The sequence below is a fragment of the Vigna umbellata genome, chromosome 1, assembly GCF_029865625.1.
Source record: "Vigna umbellata cultivar VRB3 chromosome 1, Vumbellata_1.0, whole genome shotgun sequence".
NCBI lineage: Eukaryota > Viridiplantae > Streptophyta > Magnoliopsida > Fabales > Fabaceae > Vigna > Vigna umbellata.
This window is the reverse complement of record NC_142165.1, coordinates 100,307,659-100,325,692: the sequence shown is the minus strand read 5'-3', so window position 1 is coordinate 100,325,692 and position 18,034 is coordinate 100,307,659. Positions and strand designations below refer to the sequence as shown.

The window sequence follows — 18,034 nt, the reverse complement described above, 5'->3', positions numbered from 1 at the left end:
TCATCATATTCTTTGGTTGAGATCGATGTGAAATTAATCTTTAGGAAGCCACAATGTATATTATGTTTAAAGTTGCAGTAAGTCGTGCTCTCTCTTACATACACAGATAAAAGATACAAGCAGTCTGTGTTTTTATAGCCAATAGAAAATGAACAACTTTTACTCCAGGGAGGAAAACAGTCCCTTTCTTTTCATTACGGAGGCAGAGAAAGATAAGGGATTGGAAGTACGCAATGAAGGCTTATTGTAATTCGAGCTGCCATGGAAGAGAGCACCAAAGTTTGGGTTGTCATCCATAATGCACTGACTCATTGTAGGTATTTGATTTATTGATACTTTAGGTAAGAAAAGGATTCCTGTTGAATTTTGATTGGTTTTCTTTGGTTTAAATGTTAAGATCAAATTATTGCTGTCAATTTTTCACTGCATTCAAAATGGTCCACACTGCCTACAATCCTTTTATTCCCCTCTCACCTCATCATTACTGTTAGCAACACATTCCCAAATCGCCTCTACTTATATTATTAACAAATTTCAGACATTCATTACCCCTGATTTCAGAAATTAGCATCTCTCTCTCCAAAACAATGTAACCCAATGATCATGAAAACTCAAGTAAGCTTTAAGAACCTTAGTTTATTATAAAGGGTAGTAGATAATCACCACAATTTAAATTTTACAATATTTTACCAAAAAACAATGACAAAAAATACGTTTTCTTTTTTCTTTCTTTTGTTCGTTCGGTGAAAAGGACATGTGAATGCGCAGATGTGAAAATAGCCATACGAGAAAAAGGTATACAATGTTATAAAGTATTGTTAGAATAAAGCGATTTTCATCTTTTTCTTCCCTGCAATTTTCTCATCAATGAGAAGTGTAATTATTGTCATCACATGACTTCTTAAGCTTTCATGAGAATCACATTAGGACAATTATGGGATCCCACTTTTTTTACACCTACAAATCCTCAACTACTGATAATTTTATTGGTAGAGACATATCAATATTATTATAATGAGAAATAAACTGCGAGTTCAATGCATAGTGCCTTGGTCATACATATACTACTTTTTCTAATTCTTTCTCTCATCGGTACATAGAAAAAAGAAAAAAAAAACAGAAAACAAGGGGAAAAGAGCCCTTAAATTCTTTAATGGCAAACACATATTTGCGGGAAATCCTATTTTTGCTAATCTATTTACATTTATTGCCGTTAGAAGTATTCAAAATGATGAGTTCTAAGCTGATATGGCTGATCCCTGTCTGTTTTGCTTAGTTTTGGTAGCAAAACCCTACTACTCCTAATTTTGTTCATATCACTGGGGACTTCAGGAGGCCTAACTGATCTAATTAAGGCCCAATTTACACCCTTGAAGAACTCATGCCTTTTGATCTCGACAGAACCCATACAGCTTCCAATTCTCTTATTTGGATTCTTCACCAAGAGCTTGCTTATAAGGTCTTGAACTTTCACCATCTCTTCATAATCCTTGCTGCTGCTAACTGCGATTCTGGGGAAAGCCAATGGTTGCTTCAAAATGTTGACAAGAGTTTTTTCATTATTTTCACCTTTGAAGGGTGTTCTCCCGTATAACATCTCATACAAAAACACCCCAAACGTCCACCAGTCCACTGCACTCCCATGTCCTTGCCCCAAGATAACTTCTGGTGCCAAGTACTCGTGTGTCCCCACAAATGACTTCGACTTGGCATCGATAGGCTCAGCCACCAGCTCCGGATCAAGCTCTTCCACCTCAACATTTTCTCTTATAACTGTTGTCACTGTCGCTTTCTTCTTCTTGCTTGATGCCAAGAAACATGACAGCACAGGCTGCATGGGGGCAGTGCAGGCTGGCACTGATCTCTTTGTACTCTTGATACTGCGTTCCACTCTCGTCTTGCTCCTTAACAGCTTCGGCACAACGTCACATTTGAGTGAAAGATCAAAATCTGAAAGCATAATATGTCCATCCTCTCTCACAAGCACGTTCTCTGGCTTCAAATCCCTGTACACTATGCCCATCATGTGAAGATACTCTAATGCCAATAGCGTCTCAGCCGAATAAAACCTGTGTTGTGTTTTCCAAATTTACCCCGACGTTAGCACCTCATCAGAATTGATCATTCAACCATAAATCACTTCACAAGTCTTATATTAACTTTTAAAATATTACCATGTAAAATTGTTAGTGGTTGATTACTCTGATATAATTACTTATTTTTCAAATGCAATATTAAAAAGTTGATAAAAGAATAAACACCGTTCTCTAAAAATAAGTTGAAACTTTCTTAAAGGAGAGAAGGTATAAGGCTTCGGATTCTCTACACTTGAATTAAAAAGCATGATTAAGTAGAGAGGGTCGGATCAGTGATGAGTGAAGTAATAAAAAGTTTGTATCAGAAACATGATTAAAAAAGAGGGTAAGAAAGGAGATAAGAAAAAGTGCTTACTTAGTGGATGTAATAGAAAAGCGCTTCCCGGGCTGGCGTTGGCGTGCAGCGTACAAGTCGCCACCGGGGCAGAACTCCATGACCAAGCAAGAGTAATGAGAAGCGTCAAACTCAGTGTACAAAGTAGGCAAGAAGGGGTGATCAAGCATGGCGAGAATCTCCTTCTCCATCTCCGCCCTCTGCAGCTTCTTCCGTATCGCAAGTGCCTCTCTGTCCACCACCTTCATCGCATAAAAGCACTGCGGCAACCCCACCACGGGGTTCCTTATCTGGCAAAGGTACACGTTCCCGATGTCGCCGCTCCCCAGCCGCCGCATCAGGCGGAAGTGCTCCAGACCGACCTGCCCCTTGTCGCGACGGAGCCGCCGCATGACCTCCCATGCAGCCTGGTTCGCCTTGTGGGGCCTCGCGTGCGGACTCTCCAGGGTGGAGGAGCACACGGAGACCGAGCTCCGGCGGCGGCGGCTGCCGAAGCTGAGGTTGGTCATCCAGCTCCGGCTGGATTCCGGCACGGTGATGGAGGAGGAGCTGCTGTCGTAGTCGGGTTCATCCCTACTCGGCGGTGTGGTGGTGATGGCGGTTACGGTGGTAGGAGCATTCATGGTTGGTGCAGGGTATCATAACATGTAGGTGTGAGAGTTTTTGAAAGTGTGTGGGTTTGTGATGAAGTGGGGTTTTTATATTGCTTATGTTGGCTTTGGTATGGTATCTTGCACATGCGAGAGCAAACGGTGACGTGGAGCAACAACCAATTAGGATTTTTTACAAAATCACTTTTACTAAATTAATTGAATGACTTGTTAACTAAAACTTGCACCGAAACAATTAAAGCCAATATTTGAGCGACGAAAGTTACAGTATCTAAAAGTTGTCGATTTTGTGTTTATAAATTGAGAGAATGTATATAGAAATAGAAATGGAATCTTTTTTACTGAATGAGAGGGCGTTGATCCTAGGAAGAAAATATGTTAAAAGAGAACAGTGAAGATTCCTGAAATATTAATATTCTGTGTGATAGGCTATGTTTGGGAGTGAATGAATCCTTAGATTTGATGCGAGGAAGCATTGGATTAAAATTTGATGGTTGAGATATGAGATATTGTGTTTGGAAGGAGTGGTGGTAAGAAGGCATCAATTGTATGAAATGTGAGGAGCAAAAGGTGTCGCAACGAAGCTTTTGAAGAAGTTGTTTATGTTAGCTCAGGCACCAGGCCTTCTGCTGACGAACCCACTACCTTTTCTTCACCCTCTAAACTTATTTCCAAAACCATCTATTCTATTCTCTTTGCTTAAACTTTAATAAATTCTCACTTTTTCTTTCTTCTATTAAAAAACTATATTATCTACTGTCGCATAACATTTTAATAACTCTATGCACCGTGTTATTTCTTTTAATATATATATCAAGATTATCTCCGCATATTTTTCCTTCTAAAACTTCTCTTCATAATAACTCATTTCAACTTCACTTATATTCTAGGACATTTTTAATTCAAATATACCTTAAAGTGTATTTTCAATAATTATATTTAATTGCTAATATTTTTAAATATTTATATTTATTTAAAAGAAGTAATCATTTCATATACTACATTATCGTTAAGTATGTATAAATTAATATATAATTATGTCGTATAAGAATTACTTAAGTTTTAACAATTTCCTTAAATTTTCGCATCTTTAATAATTTTTTGTTAAAAATTATTATACTATTAAGTGTTTACAAATTTTATATTTTTCAATTAAGTTTTTCTATTCAATTTTGTCATTAACTAGTTTGTTATAATTATTACCTTGTATAATGATTATGTATTTTCCATATAAAAAAATAATATACTTCATTTTTAAGTATTTTATAAATATTATCTTATTACATTTGATACTAGTATTATCCTAGTTTCGTTTTATATTATTATTATTATTATTATTGAATATTTTATGTTGAACTGATTATTTTAATCGTTACGTTTATTATAATATTTATTTTAGTATTTTAAATTTAATATTTCAAGATATTGATGTATGATAGTTTATTTTGTTTATAATTTTAAATACTTTTTTATATTATTCTTATTATTTTAAATTTATTACTCTTATTACTTATTTTAATCATTTTTAGCATGATACACCAAATTTTAAATATTACACAAATTAACACCCTAAAAATAGAATATTTAGTTAAGTTTATATTCTTTATACTTCATTTATTTATTTTTTCGAAATTTGTAAATATATAAATAAAATTGATCGTATAATATAGGTTGCATGAAAAAATAACAATATAAAATATGTAATCAAAATTTAATGAATTATAATTTTTTAAGAGTTTAAAATTAATTAAAAAATAATGTTATAAATAGTCTAAATAAGATCATTTTTCTGTCTCGTCACTAATAATGGGAGGTTCAACATATACATACACATAGATTTTCACACTGGTAAGATATTGTCCGCTTTCAACCTTTACGGATTTTCTTTTGATACCACTCCAAAAGACCTCTTACTAATAAAGGTATTTTAGGTGTATATAAATCCATGTCCATCTCTTATATTTTATTGGATGTGGAACTTTGTTTATATCCATATTCAGTATTAATGCATAATAAAGTAATATAATCTTGACCCATACGTGTGTATACTAAAATTGTGTGAACAATTTCAATAGTTTTTAAATAAATTATCACACCTCGCTTTTATATTTAAGGTTTAATCCTATCTCATTCAAGATTTTTTTTAATTCACTTTGATGAATATTATGCTTTGATTAGATGAAAGCTGAGAAATAAAAACAAATAATGTTTTTGAAATTTATAGTCAATAGTGACAAACATGTTATGTATAGAAACAGTTTTCATGTTATTGGAAACCAAGTTTTGGATTTATGAAAGTGGAAGCAATAATGCACAAGAAGACAGCATGAAGCACGGCGTTAAATGAGTATTTATTAATGAGCTAAGTATTATGATTAAATCATTGACATTATCATCGTAGGTAACGTGTGTTAACTTTTATTTTAATTTCTCTTTTGTTTTTAAAAATTAGAAGTTGCTTTAATAATTAGCTCTCAAAAAAATTATGGTTTTTAGACTTTTGTTGATCAGAAAAAAAAATACTCTTTTTTTTATTATGTTCGATCTGAGTTTTTTAAAGCGAAGAAAAATAGTTTAAAATAAGGTTAACTCAAACATTAGTTTAATATTGATAAAAAAAGTTAGTTTAAAATATATAAAATGCCTCAAACTTTAAATGTTTAACCCTTTGTTCACTTGAATGAATTTGAGAGTAGGGGAGAGTGATTGAAAGAATTGGAGAGGATTTGAAGATAAATTCTTTTGATGTTTATTAGAGTGAATTTGGAGGTAAGTGAGGGTAAAAATTAGTGTAGGATTTGATTGATGTGACAGATTAAAAAAAATTTACCTCCAAATCCACTCTCACCTATTTCCAAATCCACTCAAATAAATAACAAAAAATTTATTTTCAAATCCTCTCAAATTCATTCAATTACCCTCTCTCAAATTCATTCAAATGAGCGAAACCTAAGTGATTACTTGAAACAGCAATCAGGCTTAACTTCCACGTCTCCACATATGAATGTTTGGGACATTGGATACACACATTTTGAAATGCTAAAATTGCAATATATGAATCAAAATTTTAAATCAAAATGCATCTGTAAGCGTCCAGTAATTATCTTTTACAATAATTAAGAATATAAAATTATCAATTAGTACATTTAGAAATTAATTGGTAAAAATAAATAAATATTAAATTACGACGAATCACAGATGAAAAGTTATATTGTAGGTAATGAAGTGTTACTCGTGACCCAATATTCATGGTAGTGTATCTTTTGGTTTTGTTATTATTGTTGCCTTTCATATCCGTTTCTTGGGACAAAATGGCAAGGCTGTGTGTAAAAATGGAATTATTGTTGAAATTTAAAAAATCCAATGAATTAAATTTTTATATAAAAACTAGTAACATTTGCAATTTATAAACAAACTCAATCTTAAATGATGTCCCCTTTCGGAGGCCAAAAATAGTTAATTAAAGGAAAGTTTGTGATGCATAGATGATATTGCAAATTAATAGATTATAAGATGAATCCAAGACAATAATATTTCTTCTTCTTTTTTTTCTTTTATCACCGTTTAATAATAATGATAATAGAAAAAACATCTTAAAGGTAGATGGTCAAAAGCATCCTCTCTTTGTGTTAAAGCTTGTGCAACCGCAAATCAAGAACATTTTATTTCTTTTAGTTTTCTTTTCTGCTAACAAAGCAGAAAGTTGAAGCAGCATGCAGACGACATCGTAAACTCTGCCATGGATGCTTCTTTTTGTCTGATCAACTGATTACTTGAACTCTTGGTTAAGGATATATCATACATACATATATATATATATATATATATATATATATATATGCATTATTTCGTATTAACTAACCAATGTTATGTCATGTGATAGAAATTAAAGAAAAAGAAACACAGAAGATCAAACAAAATTCACTGAACAAAACACAGCAATAAATTGTCACCCATTACTCCCTGCGACGAAATCATTGCAGAAGAGTGAGAATGCACGAAGAACCCGTGCTGCGAATTGAATTCACCACCCCAATTTGAAATTGGATGGGAAGAGAACAAGTAACATTAATATTTTTGGCTTAAGTTTGCCCGTATTATTAATGTATGTAATTATTAATCATACGGTACAGTGTATAGTATAGTACAGCATACTGATCTTAATTTATGGTATCCTTGGGATGCATGTGAAGCGATATTACCTTTGCAGGAGTGTGGGTTGGCCACTCACTTTGGTCCACACCCGCGCCCACCTCACAAATACGAAATATCGTATATACATACTTTGGAAAAAGTGGCACTGCAACCATTACTACGACTCAATGATGTCATCTTAATCATGATTCTTAGAAATGGTCATGCTCTAGCTCTAGGATTTGATTTTGAATTGAACCTGTTTTGATGAAACATTCGTGCATGACAATCTGATATTGTTTCATAATGTAACAAGTTTATCACTTCAAGTGAAAACTATGATATGGTCCATCTTACATGCTCGTGTTTGCATTGCATTATTATCTTCGTAAATCCCACTTCATTGCATTTTTGCAAAGGCACGAATGCACTATCATGTACCTCACTTTTCAAACTTTATACATCAGTCAATAAAGGCTTATCCCCCCATCTTTCTTTCTCAAAGTAGTCTGACTGTTTGTCACGTATCCATTTCATTATCTTGATCCTGTGGACCCTCAAACGGTCATTTTTCCTTTTCCCTATTAAGTTAATAATTATGCATGAATCACAAGAACAACAAAACAAATTCAAGCCCGATTTAATCGTACAAAAAATGCCACGATATGGGTTGATTACGACCGAATTGGATGTATGCATATGCTGGCATGTGTATGTCAAACCAGGTCTTGTTTCTCGTTTGATGGCATTGTGTCATATGTGATTCTACAGAATTCCTTTTGAATTGTTGCTTATTGCTGTTCATGTAAGGCAATAATTCTAATCATTCTAGTGTGTCTAACTGTGTATCAGCAAGTACATTAATAAATTCTTGTTTTTTTTTTTGTTTTTCATTTCTCTCCTTTTTATCTGCAAGATCTTGTCGCGTACACTTTTGGTCACAATTCTGGTAGCAACCCAGCATAAATTGCAGTCAAACAGAGAGGCAAACATATAGGAAGACTCGAAGCTCCATCACTTGCTCCATAACATTCTTCTCCCCAGACCTTCAAAAAGTACCATCAGCTATCCTCCAACGACCTACCTTTATGGTGTCTACTTGTTTGCATGAAGGAAAACACAACCCACAAAGAATTGGGATAGAAAAAAAGGTAAAAACTTTGAAATAAGTAAAAGAAAAGAAAAGCTAGACAGATAAAATTACTGATTACTATACCAGTTTAATCAGTGATTCCGAGTTTAAACTCACTAGGAGTTTATCCTTATAATCGCGTCATTTTCATTCGCAATACTTAAATTTCAAATTTTGCTTAAGGAGAATGCGTAGTAACTAACAGTCAGACTCAAGTTATGTTAAAACTTAAAGCAAAGTCTTGTTGTTTATAGTAATCCAAGTTAATTTGACTATGGTTAATTCTGATAAACGTTGGTAGCAGGATATTGAAGGGGATTATGTATGGAGCCCACTTATTAGGATGGCATAAAAGGAAAGGAGCAGGAAAGTCGAAATGAGAGTCGATTTACTTTTTTAAGAGATATGAGGGAGCCAGGATTAATGGTGTAAGATCTGAAGTGGGGTTTGTTGTTGAGTTCTACATAGAAACCTGCCACTCACACTATGAGTCTCAGAAATATTGATAATGATTTGACAGATTGTGTTAGATTTAACGACATGAAATGGTGAGAGGATAACTGCAAACGAAGAGGACGCAGAAACAACCAACTTTAACATCTCTGAGAGGCAGCAGAGTAGTCAGAGTTCCATTCCTTTAATAATTTGGTGCATACACTGAACAAAGCGTGGCCAATCTGTCAACCGTGCAATGTGATGAATCATATACCAGAATGAATATAAAGGAGAAGAAGAAGAAGAAGAATAGCAGAAGTGAAATTGAGAATCAGGACCTATAATTAAGCATTAAAAAATTGTGAAAGCATATAAAATATTGGGAAGCATGAATTTCAGTGAAAAGTGGAGCAAGTGTAGAAGGACACGTACGGATGCATATAGCGGGAAAACAGCAGTGGCAATCTTATAAGATCTTCATTTGTTGTTGTCTGGGACATGTCATAATGGGCACGCCAGCTTCTTCTCATGGGTTCCAAACCAAACTAATACTATATCTATTTTTATTTCCTTTTTATGCATGTGAGTTTGAGTTTAAAGCTATAAAAAGGATTATGGATGATACAATAAACTATATAATTTGGGTTTAAATATGTTCCTTAAAACCCACAAATAAAAAATAACATTTAAAATAATTCTACAAATTAATTTATACATATTTTGCTTTTGTCTGTGTGTAAATAGATGACATATATAATATGCATCCACTTAACCATAAATGAAGGCATATCATGCCTTCAGGACATACTTGATTATTTTTCATATGATAACTCCACTTATATCTTGAAGTATATAATCAATTATAGGTATCTCTTCTCACATTATTAATAAATGTAATTAACGGATTACAACAATTATAATTACATCAATTTTTTCTCATTTAATTTCAATCTAAAGATTTAATTGACCCATAACCTGATCTCATGTTAAAAAATCACTTTAATCTTAACTCAATTTTATAAAATTTATTAATAAAATAAAATTTGCCTGACTTATTTATATATTATAAATTCAACTTATTTATAATTGATATAAAACATTCAATAATGCACAAATTAATTATATTAAACACATTCAATCGTTGTCCTAATTCATGCACACTCTACCAATACATGGATAGAAAGCAAAATGATCATTGTTTCAATTATGTTTTGATTGAGGAGTGGATGAATTTAATAAGGAAATAAAGAGTAGATTAATTGTGTTGTTGTTTGTATTAAGAGATAGATAGTATGATTTGAATAGATTTTAAATGAAAGTTTGCATATGATATGATAGATATGATAAATTAAAAAATATTTTAATAAATAAAAATAAATTGATTATCATTTTACCTTTAATCATAAATATGGTATAATTTTAAATGTAAATAATGAAAATGATATGAAAATTAAATTCAAATTCATATTACTTAATCCAATGAAGTAATAATTCTTTTAACACAAGTTCTCTCAATCATTTTCTTTTTCCCAAATATGAAACTGAAAGACTTTATCAATTCAGTATCACCAATACCTTTGGTACAAACTAATACTATTTAACTAAATTCAGTATCACCAATACCTTTGGTACAAACTAATTCTATTTAACTAAACAAGAAAAGCCAAGGAAAATGTTTTCATTTACGAGGTGACAATATTAATGATGAGAATCTCTCCAAAGCCTACTTCCTCAATTTGGATTGGTAGAAATAAATAAAATAGAAAAAACTATATTAGTTCAATAATTTGATTCCCCCATTTCTTTAGTCAATTTTGTCATCCAAAAATTATCTTTCATTGGTAGTAGTAGAAAGTAACTGTCATCCCAAAATTAGCTCAAAATTTGTATTTATTCATGAAATGACGTGTTTTCTCATATAAAAAGTTGTATTAGGAAGTAGGAAAGTGTGTAGTAAACTATACATGAATTTATACATCAAAGTGGAGTGCTGTCAGATGTTTCTCGCTAAGCCAACGTTAAATCGCTCAGCTAAAAAGATGATTATTCACTCAGCGCACTAAAACAATTCGCTGAGCGAATTATGGACAGTTAAAGAATATGTAGTTGATTATTCGTTCAGTGCATGATAGTTGTGCGCTGAGCGAATTAATTAAATCAAAATTGACTTTTTAAGTTCGAGACAAACAGAATGAAAAGAGTAGAGAAGTTTTGGACATAGGAAAGAAAAGAAAACATCTCAAGAACTTCAGCAGCCCACTTCAAGGCATCAAGACACCATTGTTGCAAGGGATTGCTTCAAATGTGTACGTTATAGATGACTAGGAGTAGGTAAATTTTTCTTTCATTGGAATTGGATGTAAGGAACTCACTCTGATGTAATTTTCGTGTTCAATATATAATTGTTCGTTCATATGCTCTTTCTTGAATTTACTATCATTGTATGGAAATATAATATTATTTGAATGTTTCCGATTACTGGAAAGTAACTTTGAACATGGACATAGATAGAGCACTTAAGTGATTTGGGAAGTATATCTTGATGTGAATGTTTAAATGAAATAATGAAATATTGAACAGAGTTTTATATTCATATGATTCATGAAACCCAATTTCAAAGTTTCTTTTAAATATAAAGTCCTTGTACACCAACTGTTTGATAAAATACCAAAAAGAGTTTCTTGTATTGTTTTGTGCATTTTGATGTCTAATTGAGTTATAAAAGAAAGAATTGTCATGTGTTACAAAAGTCCTTTAGGAGAACAATACTCTGAACTTACTCTATATTACTTGGAACGATTTGCTATATTTGTCAAAAAGTTATTAATTAAATTAATTAATTACATATTATTTAAAAAAATAAGTTAATTTCATTGAGATGAGTTTAGGGTGCAGGAATTTTCAATAATATATTAGGATTAATCTATGAGTATGAATGAAGTTGATAACTTTAATTATTTTAAAGAGAATATGCAATATTAATATAACATGGAAATCAATATATAAAATATTGACAAAATTTTTAATCCAAAATTTTAAGATAATAAATTTTTATGTCTTGGTTCTTGTATCATATTCAACTTTCTTATTTATTTAATGTGATATTTATACTTATATTCTAACTTTAAAAATAAATTAACTAAAAGAAAAAAATCTTTAAAAGAAACAAGACACCTAATAAAAGAGAAGAGTGTATATAGTATAAGATGAAGATAACATGTAAATGACAAAAAAAATAACTAATTAGAAAGTATCTCTAAAGGGAACAAACAAATCTTTCAAAAATCAAAACTTTAAAAAGGGAGAGGGCAGTATTCTTCTTCAAACGTTCTCTTGTAAACCGAGAAAAAAAAATTATAATATAACCAAATATCATACATTAATTAAAGTTATAGTATTTTAGAAAAATATCATGATGCAAAATAAAAATACCCATCTTCTTTTAATAAAAAAGTGTTTTCCTTTATAATAGTGAAATTTATTCTATTTTATTATATTGTTTACCGTCATTTTTCTTTCTCTCCAATTTAAATGAAACGGGATAAAAATTATGTTCTCTTCCCTCAGTCCAAACTTAAAATTTGAGTTAAATGAGCTGAAAAACTAAATTATTTTGTAGTTGGTAAATTGCTCCATCACTAAATACTGGTTCAGGCATCCCAGACACACCTTTTGGAGGCATAATAGACCGTACATTTTGTGCATCACTCATTTTTTCTTTATTTTCCAAGCCTTGTGAATTCTAATCACAAACATTGTAGCAACCACAAGGTTCCATGATTCAGCGAGTTATCAGTCTCATAAAATGCTACACCGTCTTATTGCTCATAATCTCATGTAAAAAGGACACCAAAATTTAATATATAATGTACAGAGATAAAAGACCATGCTTTACGTATTTAAGTGACTTGTAAAAATATGAAATTATTTTTGGAAGCCATGAAATTAAAGTACATCTTAAATTGTCGTTGATGTTGTTTGTGTAGAGATGAGTGTGCTTTTTCTTAGAAGTATCACTGTACCTACCAAAGTGTGAGAAATGCTTTAATATAAAAATTGTGTTAACATTATTTTGTCTCTGGAACTGTGATTGCTCACAAGAGGATAAGAAATACTTTAATATAAAAATTGTCAAAGTTTTGTTCACGGAATTATGAAATCACAAAGGTATGAGACACACACTTGTGCAAAGAATAAATTAAAGATCACTCATCACTTAAATATAAATGAACTTACACAAGTATAAGAGACATGGCCTGATATGCATTAAAAGTTCATTTACAAAAGTTGTGACTATTCCTATAAAAATGTAAAGGTGAGTTCATATAGAAGATACAAATTGTTATTGTTATATGCAACTAGTTTTTTGCGACCTTGAGCATTGTTACCACTATAATATCATTGTTATTCCTATGCTACTTTTTGTGATATATTTTAACACATTAACTTTTTATGACAATAAATTATTAGTGTTTTCTGTACTTCAACATACTATTTTGCAATTTTGGCTTTCGTGAGCTTTATTTAGATAATGATTTTAATATTAATTATATTGTTGATTGTGTTGAATTTGGTAATGTCTAAGCAATGGTCTTGATATTAATTGTACCTGCCAATTTTTCATTCGTTAAGCTATCACATCCATTATTAATTGTTTTCAAAACTGAACCATATATTTTATTGTATTTTGACATGATATTTTGAACAAGATTTAATGGTATAATGGTTTAAATTTTTTCTTTTCGTACTTTAATTTAACTTTTCAGTTCTTGTTGTAAGCAATACTTACAAGTCTGGTTATAAGCAACACTTATAACTTATCCTGCAACAGGTGTACTTCCTTTTTCCTTAATCCCTTGATGATTGGGTAGACTACCTGTAGACCTTTGCTTGTCTTTGTTTTCTTCTCAAAACTCATAAGTATGCCTAAGAAACTCGCCCATCACAACCAACTTATCTTTGAATGACGCAAAAACACAAAGAAAACAGAAGAAAGAATGATAGAATGTTGGATTTCAAAGGTGGACAACAACCAACGAATGAAAGCAACGAGATACAAATAGTGACTGAAAAGAAAGATTTGGAACAAAGCTCATCCTACGTTGTGTTAAAACAAAACTCAAAAACTTGAAAGGAAGATGCATCGTGTCATTAAAATTGTGCATTTTCCAATTTTTATTTCAGCACAATAATAATTAAATAATAAATCAGTAAAAAAATGTTACAAAAAAAAACTGTCAAGATATGGTTTCACTTACTGAAAATAGACACTGTTCATGTTGTCCATATAATACGACTACGTTTCAAGTTGGAGTTTTTTTTACTTTGCTAAGGCACGTAACGACATGTCGTTTTGATGTTTTCAACATATCTCTGCCGCTGCAGCATAGTAGCACTGCACGTACTCTACAGCGGTGAAATTGAAGAAAAACGCTTCTTCGATGAAATAATGAAATTCGTAATTGCGAAGAATCCCGTTAATCTTCTCAACTCTCACAGTTCGCTTGTTCCCTTTGGTGTTCCTTCCGTTGAGCGTACTTTTCTTCACAGTTCGAGGGAGAAATGGACGCGCGGCTCCAAGCCCCTCATGTTTTCGTTTTCTTCCTTGAGAGCTCGGTGCGCTTCTTCTTCTTGTTCCTCGAATATGTACGGAGGTTGGGACGATCTAGGCAGTTCAGACGCGCCTGGTGAGTCCTACGCCTTGCGCAATTTTCTCGTTTCTGTTGGAATCGATGATAGGAAGAACGTTTTCGTGTTCTTCTTGGGCCTCGTTTGTGCGATGGCGATTTCTAGGGTTAAGGTTTCTTCTATTGTCGTTCTTCCTGCTTCCGCGTTGGTTTTTGCTGTTGGTTTCACGGTAGGGTTTCTCCGAAACGGAGCGTTCGGCGAAGTGAGGGCGAGTGGGAGTAAGAGGAGGGAAAAGGAGGACAATTCGAATTCTAAGCTGTCTTCAGAAAAATTGCGGAGTTTGGTGGAATTTTTTGACGAGCTTGATCTTGTGGTCAATAACTTGAAGAGTGAAGTAGTAAGTGCTATTAGGAATAATAAGATTCGGGTGGATGATTTTTATGGCTATCTTGTAGTTACAGATAAGATTAAAATTTCACTTAAGAATGGTAGGAGTGTACTTGGGGATTTGATTGACAATGAAGAGAACTCTGGTGGTGTTTTGGTTGAGAACCATAAGAGTGGTAAAAGAAAGAAACAAGTTGGAGAAGGTGGGTACCAGATGTTGCAGGCTTTTAGCAGTTTGTTTGGGGAAAATTTGTTTAGTTCCAATTCGACCAAAGTCAGGGAAAATGTTAAGCAAGAGGGAGTGCATAGAACATTGGATGAAACTAGAGGAAATGGTACGGTGCCTGTTGTAGAACACAGGGCTTTGAATTTTGTTGATGAACATAAGGGAAATCGTGAGTTGGATTTGGATCCTACTCAAAGCTCGTCTACTAACTCTGTTTTGGATATGAACAAAAGTGGAAGAATAAGAACTACTCCCGAGGGAGACACTTTTGGCTTAGGGGACATACGGAGAAGCAAAAATAAATTCTTTGACGATAAAGAGCATAGTTACCGGAACAAAGGAATGAGGTTCACAAATAATCGCAGCTTCTCTTTGAAGATGGATTCCAGCAGCATAACAGACATGTGGGAATCCCATGACAATCTGCTTGACTCTGAGAGCTTTAAAGTCAGAACGAAACGCATGGAAAGTGAGTCCTCTTTTACGCGTGAGCAGCTTCTCAACCAAGATCAAAAGACTTTCAGGTCTTCTCGTAACTTGAGGGAGGATGGTTCTGACAGGTCTCAATATAAAGATGATACAGTGAATTACGATGATCGTCACCACCATGTAGATGATTTGTCTGCACACGAGGACGAATTCAATACCACTTCATCTACAAAGATTTCAGATGATATCATGTTCGATAGGTATCTTGATGAAGCAACAGATCTTTTAAAACAAGCAAAAGAGTTTATAAAAGTTAGGCAGGATGAAGAGCAAGCTGAAATCATGCTTTACAGGTCTGCAAACATACTATCCAAAGCTGTGGGCTTGAAGCCCATGAGTTTGTTGGCTGTAGGCCAGTTAGGAAACACTTACCTTCTTCATGGAGAATTAAAGTTGAAGATTACTCGAGAATTGAGAAGTCTTCTTTCTGGCAGCATCCAACCATCTTCTGGAAAACATAGTAGAATATTGAAGGGTCTGAGGAATAAAATCACTAGCGAAGAAGATATTGCATCATTTCTTATCGATGTTTGTGAAGAGTGTGAAGAGCTACTAGTTCAGGCAGGCAGAAAGTATAGGCTGGCGTTGTCAATTGATGCTAATGATGTGAGAGCCCTTTATAATTGGGGTCTTGCTCTTTCTTTCCGAGGCCAATTGATAGCAGACATTGGTCCGGTATGCATTATTCTTGACATCATTAAATTACCTTTTCAGTTCCTCAATTTGTTAGGGTGTTTTTGTTGCTCATTAGAATACATGTTAGAATGCTGCTAAATTGATTCTCAAATTGGTAATTTGTTTAACTTAATACTAAAGCTTTTGTGACTTTAATGTTTCCTTGACATGAATTCTTCTTCCATTTTGCTAATGCATACCTTTGCTGTAAGTTCTGTTTCCAAATCAAATTTAATTTATCTTCAAACATCACAGGGTGCTGCATTTGAGGCTGAAAGAGTATTCCTGGCTGCAATTGACAAGTTCGATGCTATGCTGTTAAAAGGAAATGTTTATGCGCCAGATGGTATTATGTCTATTAATTTCTGAACTTACATTTTGTGATTTTCACGCACAGGTGCAACTAGAGAATACTATGTTCACAGATTCTCCATAAATTATATAGCCTTCTATGGACTGTTAAGGTCAAAAGCGTGAATCTAGCTCAATAATAATTTCATAAAAAATCTATGTTGGAAAAACGGCATTAAGAATAGGAAATTATATTTTTATGACATACACATGCACTACAGCCTGAGATACGCAAGAGTTTAACACAGACTCCACGCTAATTGCTTGATATGTTTGATGACAATGTGATCGTGGAAATTTTTAAACCTGAAAAAGTTATCTCCGGGATACCAACACTTCTGCATTGATCTCATCAATTTTTCCCTTTCATTTATCTTTTTTTAAATGTTTCCAAGGTCCTCTTGTTATTGAAAAGAAGTTTTGCTAACCTGTTGAATTGCAGCTTTGTTTAGATGGGGTGTCGCATTGCAGCAGCGATCTCGATTAAGGCCAGGAAGTAGTAAAGAGAAGGTGAAGTTACTACAGCAGGCTAAAAGGCTATATGAAGATGCCCTACATATGGACACCAATAACATGCAAGTGAAAGATGCCTTATCCTCGTGTGTCACTGAGCTTAATTATCGACAGTTTTAGCCAATTCACGAAAGAGTTGCCCAGAAGAATAATTTTGCTTTCAATCCTTGTTTCCAATTATTTTATATCTGCCTGACTTGGATCCACCTCCAGAAACAGGTATATTGGCATAAGTGTCATTGAACACAAAATGCTATGGTTCCAGGGTCGTCGTCGTCTCTGAATTGACTCTCCCTAGAACCAGATAAAGATAGCACGCATAGTAACAGTTATAATAAGGATAGAATGGAATCATTTTATTTATGCACAATCTTGGACATACAGGGTTCACTAATTGTTTTTGATTATCAATGTTCTCAAAACATGGTGATAGCATGATTTGAAAGGCTCCACCAGTTTTATTTCACAAGGCTACAACGTGATGCTCCTACTGCTTCGTTACCAATATTAATATTTCAAGGAAAATGCTAAATTTCATTATCAGGAAATGCACTGCCTGTTAGACTATATATATATATATATATATATATATATATATATATATATATATATATATATATATATATATATATGTGTGTGAGTGAGTGTGTGTGTGAATGTGTATGTGTATGTATGTGTATATGTATATGCGCGTGTGTGTGTGGGTGTGTGTTTATGGGTGTGTGTGTATGAGTGTGTGCTGAACTTTCCTTGTTAATCCATTAGTTTGCTAAAGTAAATTCAAGTGTTTGAATGTTTATTAGTTAGTATTTAAAATTCATTAATAGTATCTTAAAATGGACTATATGTATGGGACTATAAGAGACAATGTCATAATTGAGACTTCAAATCAAATAGTAAAAGATATTCAATAGTATATTTAAGTATTTTGCATTTCACTTAATTACTAGATTTTAAGAATGGCTCTAAATTATAAATGAACTTGAATATTATTCTTTTCATTTGTATTTGATCATACTTTTT

At 32.8% G+C, this 18,034-nt stretch overlaps 2 protein-coding genes across 2 annotated transcripts; one reads left to right on the top strand and one right to left on the bottom strand.

Moving 5' to 3' along the window:
* Positions 1-1,006: 1,006 nt before the first annotated feature.
* On the bottom strand, positions 1,007-3,095 carry LOC124834054 (protein kinase PINOID 2). Its single transcript, XM_047308648.2, has 2 exons — positions 2,452-3,095; positions 1,007-2,069 (listed from the first exon to the last, which is right to left on the bottom strand). Exons 1-2 carry the CDS (start codon positions 3,051-3,053, stop codon positions 1,214-1,216), a joined length of 1,458 nt encoding a protein of 485 aa, XP_047164604.1. The 5' UTR covers positions 3,054-3,095; the 3' UTR covers positions 1,007-1,213.
* Positions 3,096-14,081: 10,986 nt separating this feature from the next.
* On the top strand, positions 14,082-17,559 carry LOC124834035 (uncharacterized). Its single transcript, XM_047308625.2, has 3 exons — positions 14,082-16,147; positions 16,403-16,493; positions 16,941-17,559. Exons 1-3 carry the CDS (start codon positions 14,099-14,101, stop codon positions 17,129-17,131), a joined length of 2,331 nt encoding a protein of 776 aa, XP_047164581.2. The 5' UTR covers positions 14,082-14,098; the 3' UTR covers positions 17,132-17,559.
* The last annotated feature ends 475 nt before the right edge of the window (positions 17,560-18,034 follow it).